At 30.9% G+C, this 17,649-nt stretch overlaps 1 protein-coding gene across 4 annotated transcripts in view; it reads right to left on the reverse strand.

Annotated features, from left to right (window-relative positions):
• LOC105843863 (uncharacterized) overlaps window positions 1-17,649 on the reverse strand; it is a 73,157-nt gene that overhangs the window by 1,934 nt on the left and 53,574 nt on the right. For all 4 annotated transcript variants that reach the window (XM_065796186.1, XM_065796187.1, XM_065796185.1 and 1 more), the window contains 3 exons: window positions 14,344-14,553; window positions 13,903-14,091; window positions 13,208-13,693 (listed from right to left, as the gene is read on the reverse strand). In XM_065796186.1, the coding sequence (XP_065652258.1) occupies window positions 13,208-13,693; window positions 13,903-14,091; window positions 14,344-14,553 (885 nt within the window). The remainder of the gene's footprint in view (window positions 1-13,207; window positions 13,694-13,902; window positions 14,092-14,343; window positions 14,554-17,649) is intronic.

Raw genomic sequence — 17,649 nt, forward strand, 5'->3', positions numbered from 1 at the left:
CAAAAACTAAATGAGTAAACTAAAAAAGTAATATTGTTAAATACTGAAATGTTTGAAATAAAGATCAAACAATTTTATGTTAGAAAAATATAATTATTTGTTATTGACATCTTTTTTTTTCTTATGCAATATAACTAAAGCCTCTTTAAGCATCTTTATTTCTTTTTCGTGTTCCTCACTTTTTCGCTTACGATCATTACCTTTTGTAAGAAGTAGTTTCATTTGAGACATATCCTGCTGTTTGCCAGCTTCCTTGGTAAATGTAATAAATTCCTCATTGTATGTTTTACATACTTCGTTCAATACTTTTTTCTTTTCTTCAAGTCCCAATATTTTCTGATCTAAAAGCATTATCACGCTATTTTCTTTTTCAAATAGTTTTTATATTGTAACGAGGCACTACGAACAGCCTTTATCATTTCATTGTTTATTTCTATTTCGTGAGCCCTTAATTTGTTTGATACCATAAAATCCTTGATAGTGCGACGAGATATAAGTGACTTTCCTTTCATGTTTTCGCTGTGCATATTCTGTTAATACTGAAACCTCTCTCAATTGATGCTTGCCCATGACATAACGTAAAAACAACTATCAAAACTTTTGATAAAACTTTGTAATCTACACCAACTTTAATGGTTTCAAAATAAAACTTGTCTAAACGATTTCCAGTGTGAAAATTTTTAAATGCGGGTAAAAGAGTAGCTGAACTTTCCTCTAACAACTTTGAAAATTGTATGAAAGCCTGATCACATTTATTTGAAGTAATATGTGAGCAAGAAAGAATTAGATGTAGTACGGATTTCATCTGATGAAGAAGATCAGCTTTTTGTTTAAAAAGAATTGACACTGGACTGATGCAACCAGTTGCTTCCAGAAAAGAAAATCGATTCAAACTTCTTTCGAATATTTTTTCCAGGATTCCAATGATAATGAGACGGCAATCTTTCATGAATCTGTTGATGACATCCTGAGATAACGCATCCTTTCTCCTCAATTCGATAATGTCACGCTCTGCAGCAAATCCAATTGTCATTAATTTTAATGGCAGAAAATTTTCCTTTTTAGTGAAATCAAATTTTTGAAGTTGTCTGCCATTGACGATGCTGTTAAGGATATCTTGTTTTATAATCAAACCCATTAAACTTTTAACAGTTGAGAACAAATCTTCAAAAAGAAAGGGTATCATTGGGGCATCGGTTTGATATCTCAGTAAGATTTTTTGCAACAAACTTGCAATGTAACAAAATAATTTCAATTTAGTCACAGTTAACTCATCTTTTGTTCCCCCTAACACTGTGTCATAGCTATTGCATTTTGGTTGCTTACTTTTAGGAAGAGTCTCCCAATACTTGATTATTTTTTTAACATTCTCCCAAATTAAACAAAGTCTATCTGCAACTTTTTGGTCTTCAACCCAGCGTGTTGAGCAAAATGCATAAGGAAAACTCTCACATTCAGTAACAGTTACATAATCAGCTCTTCTAGCTGGAGAATCATAAAAAAGTTTGTATGATGCTTGCATTAACTTTCCTATATTCTATTCAACAGATTGAAAACCTGATTTGAAAGCCCCATGTATTACATGAAGGTTACAAGTCCCAACGTTAAGAAGTTTAGGTAGTCCTTGTTGATCACGCTGCTTTTCAAGAAGATTAAGAAAGGACAAGTTCACATTTGGACCATTCATACTTAGTTAAGTTAGATTTATGCTATTAATCGTTGACAAAGACGTAGTAATACTTTCAAGTAAATTTTTTGCTGTGGGATGACCTAAAAATTTAGAGTCAAAGTATCTGGATTCAACATGATTTAGATCGCTGTTCCAAAACCGAATATTTAGATCTAATTGACAATTTTGGAAAGAATCGTTCAGGCTTTCATCAAATGAAACAGTATAATAAGGAGATTTTTTTATATTTTCAATTAGAAGTCTGTGAAAATAAGGCCCAAGACCAAAATTAATTATATAACCAAGTTTTGTTCTACCCATTTCATAAGATTTAACAGTATTGCTGTCAGGGAACATTTTCTGATAAAGTAGGCCATTTTCATTACACGAATTCAATGAGAAATTATTTTGTACTGCATTTAAAACAGAATAGATTTCTGCACAACTTTTATCACATTGATCTACTGTGAGAATTGCTTGCTTTTTAGATGTAGACTGTGCAGGCACGAAGAAGCAAGATACTGGTTTTGATTTCTGTGCATGTTTTTTGCCATCCATGTGACTTATCACAGCTCTTCTGCCCATATTTGACAAATTAAATTCAACTTTGCATATTTTGCACTTGGCTGACTTTTTATCTCTGCATATTACCAGCCATTTTTCAAACAAAGGATCAGTTAACCGTTCTTCTTTGAAATACGTTGCCATTTTAAATTTTAAAAATTTGTACTATTCTAAAAAAAGAGCAAATGTAAACACAATGTGATTAATTTTCTTTAAAAATGTTAAACATTAACCCTGATATGCTGGAAAAGGAAAATTTTTATTAGAAAACATTTCAGAACATTAAAGAAAAATTAAAAAGTTCCCTGATTTTCCCTGATTTTTTCCTAAATCAACTATTTCCCCTGATTTTCCCTGATTGTATCTAAATTTCCCTGATTTGGTGGCAACCCTGTTTATATTATTGATTGATTTATAAGTAGTGTTGTTAACGTTTTCTTCTAAAACGACTGAAAGTGGACTAGTCGACTTTGAAAAATCTAATATTTGATTTAATCGACTATGGACTTCCTACTAGTCGTCTAAAAGTCGATTTAGTCGGGTAAAAATTCTTATATCTTTTCGATTTAACATTTCAATCGATTTAACTTTCAACTTTTAATTTTTGTTTATTCATTTCATAACAATAACATATACTATTATAACTATTACCTATTTTTTTGTTAACTCTCTTAAATTTTTATCTAATTCATCACATTATATTAATTAGCATTATTTATTAGACACTAGATAACCGGTCTCGAGTCATGTTTTATCGCCTGGTATCAGTGCGATACCTTACAGTATCAATATCGAGATTACGCGATACTGGTATCGAAAGTATCGTTAATGTTGGTATCGTTTGATCTCGGTGCAATACCTTACAGTATCGATATCGATACTGTAAGGTATATCAGTTATGTTGGTATTGTTTGGTACCAATAGTATCTAACCTCTGCATTATCTAAAAGAGCATTTTCTGCTTCTGACCTTATCACTGATCGCAGACACAATCTCAATTGTGACAAGGCAGATAAGCTTGTATTTATAATGCAGAACTATTCCGCTCTCGAGAATTTCATCAAAAAATGGCCCATCAAACAAGAAAATGAAAGTGATATAGGACAAGTCTGACTCATATACATGAATGAGACTTATCTCTGGCAATATTAATAGAAGAAAATACTAAAATACCAACGAAAGTACAGCAAAAGAAAAAACAAAGAATGGATGATAGCCAATTTTCGTAGATGGTTAAAAAAACAGTAAATAAATCTCTAAAATGCAATTGTACTTGTATTTTGTTAATAAAAAATTCAATAAATCACATTTTTTTTTTGTCTTATTGAGAGCTCCAAAATCTAAATGTCTTCTATAAAATTACATTGTAAATACGATTTTATAGACTTTTTGATACTTAACAAGTTTTTAAGGCGGTCTCAAAATCATTGGAGCCTGGGAATAAATTGTCCTGTTGTCAGAGCGGCTCTTCTCTCATATTGTTTTGTTCCATTATTATTTAAATGCTTTGATGTTAAAAAATAGAAAGCGAATATATATTACTTTATTATTTTTATTACTATTTATTTCAAAAAATTTAATTGTTACCATATTTCGACTAAATTGATTTTTAGTCGGTTTAAGTGTATTAGTTGATTTAGTCAACAGTCAAATTTATTAAAAGTCGTAACAAGACCAGTAATAAACAAAAATTGTCCTAAAGTGTTAATGAAAAAATCAGATTCACAGAAAAAGAATAATAATAATACACATAATATTGTGACATTGTTATGTGTATTATTCATAAGCCCTAATGTTTTGTTTTGTTAATTCACCTCCCCAAGGCTGAAAAGGTCATTACAGTCAAGGAGGCTACTTTAATTGTGGTTACAACCCTCTCTCAACTCCAAAACACCAACCTTGATGAACAAAGCCGCTACGCAGAGAAACTAGTTGAGCACGGTACTACCACTCAGCGTAGTTAAGGAGAGATCCGTACGATTCACATTTCGTAAAAACAAAAATTTACATTTTCAAACTTCAACTTTTTGTCTTATTTTCGACTATTACTGTTATATATTTTTAAAAAGTAAAAATTAAGCTTTTCTTATATAATTTATTATTTTTTTTATAAATCTTTTTTCATCCAAAGTATCAAACAAAGCAAAACTACCACTAAAATACATAAAACGCATCAGGCAGCGTCATAAAAACAGTAGAAACAAATGTGATAAGTATTTATATTCCAAAAATGTCTATTTTATTCGAAAGTAAAAAGTCTCCTTGTTTACAGCATTAAAATATTCAATAATTGGCTAAAAAGCTCATATTTTATCTTTCCGTAAACAGTAAAAACGTTAAAATCGAATTTTCACATCAGTTTTCACTCATAACAATTTACTTTCATTATCTCTTTATAGTCATTTGAATAAATTACCAAAAAGAAACGTTTCAGCTTTTATATAACTTCTGCCCCATCGTATTAAGCTAAAACTTGAAACTCAATAATAAAATCACCAAATATTTGTAAACAAAATAATACAATAAGCTTCAAGATTTAAAAAAAAATAAACCAATCAGAACGCACACAAAATAAAATGGCATTTTTTAAAAACGAAAGGGCCTAAACGCGATATTTTTCTTCGGATCTCTCCTTAACTACGTTGAGCAAGGACAAGGCGGGTCTCAAACTCGAAACTTATGAAACTTCGAAACTTCTTGCTTATGAGATGAGCGCTCTACCACTATATCACTATTGCATATTAACTGCATCTTTTCACTTATTTAAGGTGGTTCCTCTATAATCAAAAAAATGACATTTTTTCATTAAGTTTTTATTTTACTTTAAAAGTGTGTACAAAAAATTAAAGAGTACAAGAAAGATAGAAAAACATATAAATGATAACGTAGAAACTAATAAACAGCACAAATGACGCCCCTCCTAAAATGGGAATTACTAGAAACACAATTACTTTCGAGTAACTCATTTTTTTTTAACTTCTATTTGTGGATGTTTTTTTAAATATAAAATGTTACTACTAAAGGCTATACTAAAAGCAAAAATATTAAAAAAAAAAGTGCAATCAACCCTAAACTCTTATTAAAAGTATAAAACTTTGTTTGAAAAAGCTGTACACTTGATAAATAAAATGTAAAATGCCAAGCAGTCCTCACAAATAATTTAAAACAAGCAGTTCTAACAAATAATTCAAAGATATTTTTAGTTTTTCTTATTTCTTATTAAATTTCTTAATATATCGAAAATAAATTTAGTTTTTAAAACAAAAATCCTTTTTTACGGTAACTTTCTTTTGCCTTTTTTTTTAACTCTTCATTTAATAAGATCCGTTGCAATGACATTGCAAATGGTGGGCGCTTTTTTTCAACGGTTCAAATAGAGTTTTTAAAAAGAGAAAAATAATATGATAATGTAAAAGAAATTAAATAAATAAATCAATTAAAAATAAGGGAACGAAAAAAACTTGAAAGAGAAGAAAGTAAACGAAAAAGGTATTAAGGAAATAAGGAAAAAACCAAATAAGAAAAAAACAACTAAAAATCGAATAAAAAAGAAAAACAATAAAAGTATGTAAATAAAAGAAAACGAAGAAAGAAAAAAAAAACTTATAATTTATATAAAAATAATTAAACTATATTTGTAAAATAAGGAATATTCTTTGTTGTACTGTGTTATCATTTGTTGTTATTATTCCTTTTTTGTTAGTTTCTTTTTTTTTTTTTTTTACGTTCTGTTGTGTTGTAATGAAATTTTTTTTTTTTAAGTTTGTGTATATATATCGTATATATTATACGACACAATACTTATTTTAATATTATTTTATCATATGATTTGTTTTTAATTTTCTTTTTTCTCTCTTTTTCACACTCTATTTCATTTCAATATTGTTCATTCATTATAAACACTTTATAATTGTGTTGCTTTTTTTGTATTGTGTTTTCATTTGTTGCGTTTTTTTTTGTATCTGATGATGAGTTATTATTGCTTGATTTAAATTATTATTATTATAATTGCCTTTGTTATTTTTATTATTATTATTTTCTATTGTATTACTGTTATTGTTATGTAAACTCTATCATTGTTATTATATATTGTGTTGATACATATTATTATCACATATTATTTTAACTGTATTATTAGGATAATTAGGTGTATTTTATAATTTCATCGCTTTTTTTTTTGTTTTTAATTATGTTAATTTATGTTTTGTATTATTTAATAATATTGTTATTGTTGATTTTAGTTTTTGTTTATTTTATTTAGGTGTCACTCTTTTGACTAGTTTTTAACTATATGAGCGACACCTAACAATACATAGCTAAGAAGAGAAGAGACGAATACCAAACTTTCATGACTTTGGTTAAACATAAAAATTCATGTTACAAGAAAAGGAGTCAATGGATACAGAAAGCTCAAGACTTCAACATGCGTATGACAAGTAGAGCCTACGACATCAGAACAAACAATATGGCATATCAAAGAAAGTTGGGAAAGTCGTTTGACGTTAAAATGATAGATGAAGACGAGGCATTCCATTAAGATAATTGCTACGGGTCTTACTTGGCAAATTGTACATCGACAGTTTCATAGAAATGGAAAAAACAAATAAAGAGAAACGAGGAAAGATATCAATTAAATGAGAAAAAGCGGAAGGCTTTAAAGGAAACCAGTAAGGAGGAAAAAGCATGCAGAAGTTTGCAGTATACGGATGCCCTAAAGACAGATGACGTTTAAGGAACCAACTCGAAAAACCGAAATCAAGATTTCTTTGTCGCGCTCCTAATCATGCCAGAAACATCGTCTTCAAGTTTGACAAATGACCCAACTAGTCCTGGAGAATTGTTCCTAAAGATTCTGGTAAGAAATAGTTGTAAATGTTTGGACGAACGTATAATAAGATGCACAATCCAGTGCTTATCTGACCACAAAATCAGTTGCGGTGACGTAGTTGGTATCGTCATAAATGATACTAACATCATCATTGGTCAGAAATAGACAATCAATTCAAATCGGTTAAATAAAGAACTGAGTGATTCTGAGTCAGATTCGGATAAACCATAAAAAAGCAGTCGCCGACAACCTAAAAAGGCGTTACTTTACTAGAGTAGAGATCTCACCTACGTCTTCCTCTCAGTTAGGACTATAGATAGATATTTGGAAGACGCATCTTACCTCGATCTCCAGATGGCATCAAATTATCATTTTAATAAAGACACTAGTGATGTTGTTACAGATGGCTAAGAAAATACGAGCAAAGAACATTGACCACAGGCTATATTAAGAATACTTCTCATTCAGGATCTGAGGATGTGATAGCCTACGAGTTCAGGCTGAAGTGTCTTGTGGTGTTGGCGGACTCTACTGTGAATGAAGTGAAAGGTGTTATAGATTTTCAGATGTTAGACCATTCCGGATATTGTAGCATATTATGTAGCATATCCACAAAAACCTAGGTGTGGAGGACATAAAAATTTAAAATGTTGCGCATTTAAAACTGGGCATCAATCATCCTATCGATAAAGTATTTTGCAACAACGAGCAAAGAATAAGAGCTCAGAAACTGTTGGACATATCAACTGGACAGAAAGCGTTCACCTCTCCATCAACTTCAATACACACTTTTAGACAAATCGCCATAGCCAAGTTCTTCTTGCCATTACTCATGCTAGTCACTCCGTATCCTTAAGGGCGTTTTCCACAAGACAAAATATTTGAGTGAAGTGAATTTTTTTTGTCGATAAGCACGCGCAGATAAAACATTTCTAGAAATTAAGCTGATACAGCATTTTGCTGCAGCAAAAAAAAGTTAAACTCTTCTAGACTTTTTGCGAATCGCCATAAGCGAAAACCAATCAAGCTTTGAATATTATATCACGTGATGTCAACAGTAAAAATGTGAAAGTGCATTTTTTTTTAAAGTGGCATAGAAACAAAATTCTTAACCTGGCGTTCTTATTGATTTTCAATGAACTCACTCTGAACATTAGCAAGCATTAGTAAATTCATCAAATAAAGAGCAAGACTTAAATCAAGAATTGACCAACATAAATTTGCATACTGTCAATTCTGAAAGTTACACTTCATAAGAAGGTTTATCTTCTAGTGGCCATACAAAGATGAACCTTTATGTGAAAAACCCTACATAGAGTTAAACCTACTGTTCGTTTTTGCAGTAACAGTTTTTTAACAAATGTTCATATCAGAATCGAGCATTTATTTTCTTATGCTTTCTTATAAAAAACTTTATATTAAATTATTATATTACAAAATGATATCACATATTACATACCAAGACAGAAATCTTAAAATTAATGCATGGGAAGAAATTTCGACATGCTTCAAAGTAGAAAGTATGCTAAAAAAGTAATAACTACTTTTAGATAAACATACAGTTTTGTTGTCAAAAATAAAAATGCTGCCATTTATATTGTTGACAAAAAAAAAAAAAAGCGCGAAAGAAAATCAAAATGGCTTTCATCATAGATAAAAAAATTTGCTTTGCACGAATACTTCATCTTGTGGAAAACGGCCTTTATACACAGAATACAAAGACTAGATGGATTTTCAGAATACTAAACATTACGGATTTAGAGGTTTTGTTTCTAATCGCTTTGGGCATATGGTTGAAATAGCGAAAGAGTTCGAAACCAGGAGACAATCAATCCAAGACTTTTTCGAAGCAACAAAAATTCAAACAATTTTGTACTAGCCGTATCAGTTTATATACAGATTGATTGATTCATTCTCTGTTCAGAAGTGTATTTTGAAGTAGGCGAGATGGTTATTTTTCCTACAATTACTTGGAATTGACATGAGAAGAACAGACAAACAAAGAACTACTAAGTATGATTCAAGTTGGAGCAATGTACGGGAGTTTTTCAAAGAAAAATTATCACAACTGAAAGAAGCTAGAAGCAATCCTAACTTAAACTGTGGTAGAGGAAAGCTTCTTGCTGGTATCTGGAGTTATAGACACATTCGACAAAATCTATCGATATTTTGGACTCGTTCAACAAGAAACAACTGATCAATGAAATTTTGTACCTATGTCTGATGATAACGCCTGAAATGAAACAGTAGTGACGAATAAAACTTGATTCTGGGAAATTTAAAATAATGAATTTTACAATTGAAAAACTAAGATGTTTCATTTGCAACACAATAAAACCAGAAAATGAACTGTTAAACAACTAATACACTTCCTAGTTCAGTCCTGTGAAGCGTGATGCCATATAAATGTTTGTTCATGTGATTGATGACATTGGTTATTAAAAAAGTCCGAGTTTATGATTTTTTTTTGTACTTATTTTAGGTGCTCCCAGAAGTCCTTGCGGTCTTATCACAAAGCACCGCAGGAGAGCATTTAACAGGAAGTTCATGCCTCCTTCCGTACCAATGTCGCTTTTTGGGCTAGAGCTGGCGTCGAACCTAGGATCTCTGGGTTCTGAGCCAGAATTCTAGCTACTGCGCCACGGCTGCTCATAAACTCTCATAAAAGCTCATAAACTCCACGGCTGCTCATAAATTTTTAAACAGCTTGCAGAATTCTTAGTTCGTTCAGTTGATTTGTAAGTCAGGTTACAAATCATCAATTGAATATTGTATTGGCGCCTCATCGTTTTTAAAAAGATTATTATGATATCGGGCTTATTCACAATATTTACAGATTTTCTAAAACCAAGCATACCTTTTCTAAAAAAACTCAAGAAACCTTTTCTTGAGTATCTTTATTGTTTTAGGGGTCGTCCATAAAGTACATATGCCAAAAATTTTAAACTTTGACCCCTCCCCCTGTTGTCATGCGTACTTTTAAGTCCCCACCCCCCCTCCTTAAAAAGTACGCAGGTTTTTTAAATACCCCCACTTTTTTACGCAGGTTTTTCAAATACCCCAACTTTTTTTTTCAATATAAAAGTTTATTGAAAAAAAAAAAAAATGGAGAAGGTACCTTAGATGCTTTATACAACCCCAAAGCCCTTGTTTGCGCATTATAAAAACGTCTTCAATTATATATACAAATATTAATTTTAATAAAGTTAAATTACAGACTTTTAATGTGTGTGCTTGGCCAAGAGGTTAAAGTGTTAATCGATTCCCAGAGAAATCCATATTGAACTTTTTTGTTTGTTTTAATAACGAATCAAATAAAAATAAACTATACTTAAGGCGGACATTTTTTTTCAGGCACCCCTCTTTAGTGAGTCCATAAATAACGAGCCTTATGCGAGATCAGTAATATTGAAAACAAAGGCTAAAACCCAGTGCCAAGGGTAGGCTACCCATACCCCTTAATTAGAGGAGGAGGGAGGAGGGGAAGGGGAACAGCAAATTTTGTGCTCTTTTGCTAATTTAAGAAGCTTTTTATTTAGTAAAATCTAGCGGTAAAATTTGGAAGATTTTGAGACCCTAATGACACAATTTTTTAGGGGGACTCCAACCCATCAACCATGGCCCTGCTAAAATCTGTTTTTTGTCGACTCAAAAAATAGGTTGCCTGAAATACACCTTACTCAGGGTCAGTATATAAGGCGTGGCAGATGTGCTTGCAGGATTTTTTGATGTTCCAGATAGGACACTTTCACACATCGTGCAAACACCAAATTTAAGTATGTTTATGCCAAATGAGGTGGCCTTGCAAAAAATTGAGATGGTAGAGGCCTGGGAACAAAAAGCCCTAAAACGCTTGCCTCCTCCCCTGCCCATACGTGAGGGAATATGTAGTAAAGTTTTCAACTTTACCATCTAAAACTAAATTTAAATTTATTGACAGATTTTAATTTTTGTAGAAAAATATTGCAAATTACAAAAGTTGACCATGCAAAATTTACACCCCTCTCATTTTGGCATAGGTATAAACAAACTTAAGTTTAAAGTTTGCACGATGTGTGAAAGTGTCCTATCTGGAACATCAAAAAATCCTGAAAGCACCCATGCATGTGTGTGCACAAAGGGAAACTATACCCTCTACTCCCTATACCATACTTTTTATGTTGGCAAACTAGGATCATTAGTCAGAATTTTAATTTTTTTATTGATTAGCTGGTTAATTGTGATAAATTAGAAAATCGAAGTATGTACTTTTGAATTGAACCCTTCCCCCATACGCTTTTTGAAGACCTCCCCCTCCCCCTATGAGCGTACATACTTTATGGACGACCCCTTAGGGGTCGTCCATAAAGTACGTACGCCAAAAATTTTGAAATTCGACCCCCCTCCCCCCTGTTGCCATGCGACCTTTTATGTCCCCACCCCCCCTTAAAAGTACGTACGTTTCTCAAATACCCCCCCCCCTTCAAATATCCCCCCCCCATCCCTCCTTTTTTTTTTTTTCTTAATTAAAAATTTTAATTAAAAAAAAAAAAGACGGAGGGTACCTTAGATACTTTATACTACCCCAAAGCTTTTTGCTTACGCATTTTAAAAACATCTTTAAATATAAATGCAAATAATAATTTAAATAAATTTAAAATTTACTAATGTAAGTGTGTATTTGGGCGAAAGGTTTATGCGGCGGCAATAGTCGACGGAGATCCAGGTTCGATTCTCGGTGAAATCCAGGAAAACTTTTTTTGTTTTTTTAACGAATCAAATGTAAATAAACTATACTTAAGGTGGACGTTTTTTTCAGGCACCCCTCTTTAGTAAGTAAAAAACGAGTCTAAGGTGAGATCAGTAATATTGAAAACAAAGGGTAAAACGCAGTGGGAGGGAGCAACAGCAAATTTTGTGCCCTTTTGCTATTTTAAGAAGCTTTTTATTTTAGCAAAACCTAGCGGTCTTTGAGACGCCATTGACACGTTTTTTTTGGGGTGACTCCGTCCCATCAACCACTGCCCTCAGGTCTTACTCAGGGCCAGTATATAAGGGCGGGCATGTGTGCATGGGCCCCCTCAGGATTTTTTGATGTTTTGATTTTTGATGATAGAACACTTTCACACAACGTGCAAACTTAAGTTTGTTAATATGCCAAATGAGGTGGCCTTCCAAAAAATTTGGATGGCGGAGGCCATCCAAATTTTTTTCCAAATTTAAAAGTTATAACCATGCAAAATTTACACCCCTCTCATTTTGGGGGTCGGGAGGGTAAGCGTTTTAAGGCTTTTTGTTCACAGGCCTCCGCCATCCCGATATTTTGCAAGGCCTCCTCATTTGGCATAGGTATAAACAAACTTAAGTTATGAGTTTGCACGATGTGTGAAAGTGTCCTATCTGGAACATCAAAAAATTCTGAGGGCGCCCATACATGTGTGTGCATAGAGGAAAACTATACCCTCTACTTCATATACCATACATCTTTTTATGTTGGCAAACTAGAATCTTTAGTCAGAATGTAACTTTTCTATTGATTAGCTGGTTAATTGTGATAAATTAGAAAATCGAAGTACGTACTTTTAAATTGAACCCTCCCCCCCCCCTCCCATACGCTTTCGTACGCTTTTTGAAGACCCCCCTCCCCCCTATGAGCGTACGTACTTTATGGACGACCCCTTACTTAAAGGTTTTCCATATATAATTTCTTAAAGAATATATTATCTTTACTATTTTACTATAATCTTACTAAATCGTGAAATAAATAAAAAAACAGGAAATTAAAAAAAAAAAAAATTAAGAAAGCTGTTTGCATTTTTCAACTTATAACTAAATACATAAAAACTTGAATGGAAATATTAGAAAAGCAAAAGATAAACTATTTCAAGCCTTCAAGAGCCTTTAGACTGATAACAAAAAAAAGACAAAAACATTGTCAAAACCATTGCTAGACAAAATTATACCTACTTGTATAAAATTGTCAATATTATAAAAAGTATATAAAAAAATTAAGTGCAAATTTTGCAGCATAGAAATTGCTTGACGACAAGTGAGAAGAAGCCTTTGCAGAGTTTAAGTTAAGCACTAATTTTTTTGAAATAAAAATCAACCAACATAAAATATTAAGAATAAAGTTATAAGTGATAACTAATGTTAAATATCCTCACCATTATATCCACTTATAACTTTGAGATCTTTAATGACACCATCTTGTGCATCATACCATGGATCTGCAGTATAGACTTTAACATTTAAAAAAGATTGTGGCTGTTTATTTATAACGCTATGAACAAGTAACTCATTTAAATACACTGTATACATATAAACTCCATTTGTTTGAAACTGTGATATTTGTAAACTTGACCACTGATTCAGTGACAGAGGCTGGGTTGTAAAAGTATAATCTTTATTTCCATTGACAACTGCAGAAATATATAACCTCCCCGAGCCATCACTATGAAACCATACAGCTGGGCATCTATCACCATATTGACCCAAATTGCCTCCAATTGTTAAATGAATAACACTTTTCCATCCTTGCGAATATGATCTGGGCTTTAGTTTAAAAGAAACTGAATACGTTTTTTCCAGCAAGGATAGTGTAGCATTCAAGTTACCTTTAATCAACCACTGCTCAACAGGGTCTGAAGTTTCTATTTGAAAAAAATAAAAATTTAAACATTAAAAAAAAAGCTATTTTTAAAAATAGAGGTTTTCAAGAATTTCGAAAACATTTTCTATTACATTATCCAAAAATAGAGCAAAAAAGGTGTTATTTAAGAACCTAAATTTAGATATAGTAATAATCAAATTAGGCTAATATATTAAAAAATACATTTACTTCTATGTAATAATATAGTACCTGATTTAGTTTTACATATAAAACCATATTGTGAATTACAAGGAACATCATACCAACCAACTGCACTTGCTACCACACAGTCTTCATTTCCTTTATCATTGTTTGGCTCATTTGGTATCCAATTATAAATTAGTGCAGGTGTATTATCTGACCACTCAAATATGTTTTCATCTCTCTGATCATTTAGACCTGATTAATAATAATATAAAAGATATAAATGTTTATGAAAACATAGTATTTACAAATTTCTGAAAAAAATATACACTATGCAGATTAGAAAAACAATGTTTATGTACAGTCAAGTTAATTGACTGTACATGGTTGAGTCAAGTCACATGACTGTACAAAATACATGTAGAATTCACATCTGACTCTAAAATTAACATGTGTTTTGTACAGTCTAGAGTGAAAGTTACTAGAAAAAATACTTATGTACTATACCTATCCAAAATTTTTGATTTTTAATTGTGTCATCTTGAAGCTGATTTTTAACAAACAAATTTTCTGCTTCATCGGCTACACTTAACAAGTTACCTCCATAACTAAGACACGACAAATTAGAATCTTGCCAATTTTTTGTAGTTATACTGTTGAAAAAGTAACAATGATTTTCATTATATATCCAATTATCTGCACATTTATCACTGAAATCTAAATTATTTTTTCCATTTTATAATTACTAAGTAACAGTGAAAACTTCAATCTTAATAAATAAAAACCTAAATATAAATATCAACAACCCATTCATTTATAAATTCACGCAAAAAGTCAGAAATTAATACATTTCAGACAGATTTTTAAATATTTTTTTTACTATGACATTTTTAAATTTGATTATAATTAAAATTTATCTATCCAGTCGGAATCACTCGACTATATCGCTAAATCAAAAGTAACCAAATTGAGTTGGAAAACAAAGTATGGCGCCCAATGATATATTGTATAAACTAGATGCCTAGCTTGCAGGATTTTATTGGATAAAAAATTAAACTGCTTTTTTTGTTGTTGACCATTTGTAAAAAGGGCAAAAGCTGAAGCCGATATGTGGAATAAAAGTTATAAATGCAAGTCAAAAGTTCCCAATAAATTAAAGATAGTTCAAAAACACATTTTAATAATTATAAAATACTTATAAAAGTTTTTTTATAAGCCTATGTTTATTAAAAAGTATTTTAATTCATAAAAGTGATTCAAAATAGTATGACGTTTTACTTTTCTATTCAAAACATAAATCCCTTTTTAATCGAAAAATATATTTACTTCATTTAAGTAAAGAAAAGTTAAAAATATGTTTACAAATTTTATCCGCCATTTGTAAAAAGGGCAAAAGCCGCTTCACTTTTTGGATCGAACTTAGACATCTAGTTTATATAATATATCATGGGGCCATCTATAAAGTACGTAGGCAGGTATGGAGGGAGAGGGTTTCCCAAAACCGTACGAACGCATACAAGGAGGTGGGGGAAGGGGGTGTTAAAGACAGTATGTATACAGTTAGACTCTCCTAAACTTGATTTTATTTTTTTATCTTTTTAAAACATTGAATTTCACATGTGCAATAAATCAGTATTGTATTTTTTTTTCTGGCTCCAATTTTTTTTTATTTTATAAATAACGAGGAGGATAACATTAAGTAACATTTTAAGTTTTAATTAAGTACAGAGAAATGTCAAATAAACTAAATGTTATTTTTGTTTTTAATGTTTTAAAATAATTATGCGTCAGGGAAGGAGGGTTTATTTTGAAAAAAAAAAAATGTGTACATACGCGGAGAGGGGAGGGGGAGGACTTCGAAAGCATACAGGTTTGTACGCTGAGGGGAGGGGGCCCAAAATCAGTGGTTTTACTGTATACGTACTTTATGGATGCCCCTATTCTTTCTTATATCCAAAGTCAAGAAAATGTATTTTAACAATAACTTTGTCCTACAATTACTTTGAATGTTAATCAAAAGAAACAGCGGAAAGATTTCTGCAAAACATAAGTCTTTTAGGAGGTTTTACTTTATTTTTACATACTTTTAAACCTGTTTAAATAAAATGATGCCTTTCTTTGCTGTCTACATATTATTTTGGTTATTTTAGGATATAAAAAGTACTGTTATTTCAATATTTATTAACAAATACAAAATTAAGATGTTAAGTAAAAGTAACCCACTAGTAATAAAATGTGCCAAACAATCATAAACATTAGAAAATTAAGGAGGTCATTGCTTTCTAAATGCACTACTATCTACAGCACGATTTATCGTTTTCAACCACTCTCTTCGAAGTACTTTTTCTTTAGGAAAACCTAAATACTAGATTTTTTTTTATGTTGTTAGTGCAACCTACTGCACAACAACTTTTTGGCATTTTTATAAAAATTAACTAAACAAACCGTTACTGATATTTTAGTTTGTTTTCCCACAATTAAAGATGGTTAATTTTAAAACAATGCTTTTTAATACGGAGTGACATCATGCTGACTGGATGGATTATCTATATATTTATCTACTACTTATAATATTTCAAAAACGTCAAAAAAATGTTTGCACATTACAATATTTGCTTTAAATTCTAAAGCAGGTTTAATTTAAATGACTTTTAAACAAATTTAATATCAATTGTATAAAACTATTTATTGATAATTTTTTATAAAGGCAAGTGTTTACTTTTTAATATATCAATTATTATTTTTACTAACAATTTTATATTCCTGCTTTATCATTTTAATCAAACATCTTTAAAAAAATGATATAAAAAAACTTTTTTAAACAGTAAATACTTATATATAACTCAACAAAAACTTCAAAAAAGAAAGTTTTTACAGGAGATTATTTTACAATTGTTTTATTTATTAATAGCATAAAGACCATTTTAAATATATACAGACAGCATGACATTAATAAAAAACGTTAATAACACTGTCCAACAGTGATTTTGTTACAGAACCAAAACTAGTTATTTCTTATGCATTTCCACCTACTGAATTCAAAAATGACATTAAAAATGACATATTAGCTTTAGTTTAAGAAATAAAGGCAAAAATTTTCATTTTTTGAAAATTTTTGTTTCTGCTTTTGACTATCTATAATGTGTTTCAAACTTGTGATATTATTTATGTGTGTTTGCTAAAGTTTCTGGACTAATCTATTCTTAGTTTTTTTTTTTCATTTACTAGTGTAAAATTTGACAAATCAAAATGCCAAGAAAGTGTGTAAATTTAGTGGACAATTTTAGTTACATTTGTAGTGAAAATTTTTCTCACGGAAAAGAACTATGACACCTCCTGTGAAGACTGCTTACCAGCATTACTTCGATATGAAGGAAGGGGACCAGGATAAGTCATGGGCTAAAATATATGCTGTAGCTCTTGCTCGGTTACACTACAAGAATGATTGAAAAATAAAAAAAAGATCTTAGGCTTTTGCAGTTCCAATTCTTCTCCAATTTGATGTCAAGGTTTCACATTAAAGAAAATAGCAGCAGAATCTGCTTTCTTTTTTTGAGAAGAAAAAATAATCTTGTTGTTTGCATTGATGTCTTTAGATTAATGTATTGTCTTAATTTAAACTATGATCCAACTGAATGGAGATTATTCATAGATTTATCTAAGCTTTGCCATTTCTCTTTTAGACAAGGAGCAAAAACGCATTGTAAACATAGTTTGACCTGCTCTTGCTGCCAACCTCCAACCATTATCACATCGTTGTAATGTAGCTTCTCTTTCTCTTTTCTACAAATACTATAATGGGCACTGCTCTAA

This window comes from Hydra vulgaris, chromosome 04, assembly GCF_038396675.1.
Source record: "Hydra vulgaris chromosome 04, alternate assembly HydraT2T_AEP".
NCBI lineage: Eukaryota > Metazoa > Cnidaria > Hydrozoa > Anthoathecata > Hydridae > Hydra > Hydra vulgaris.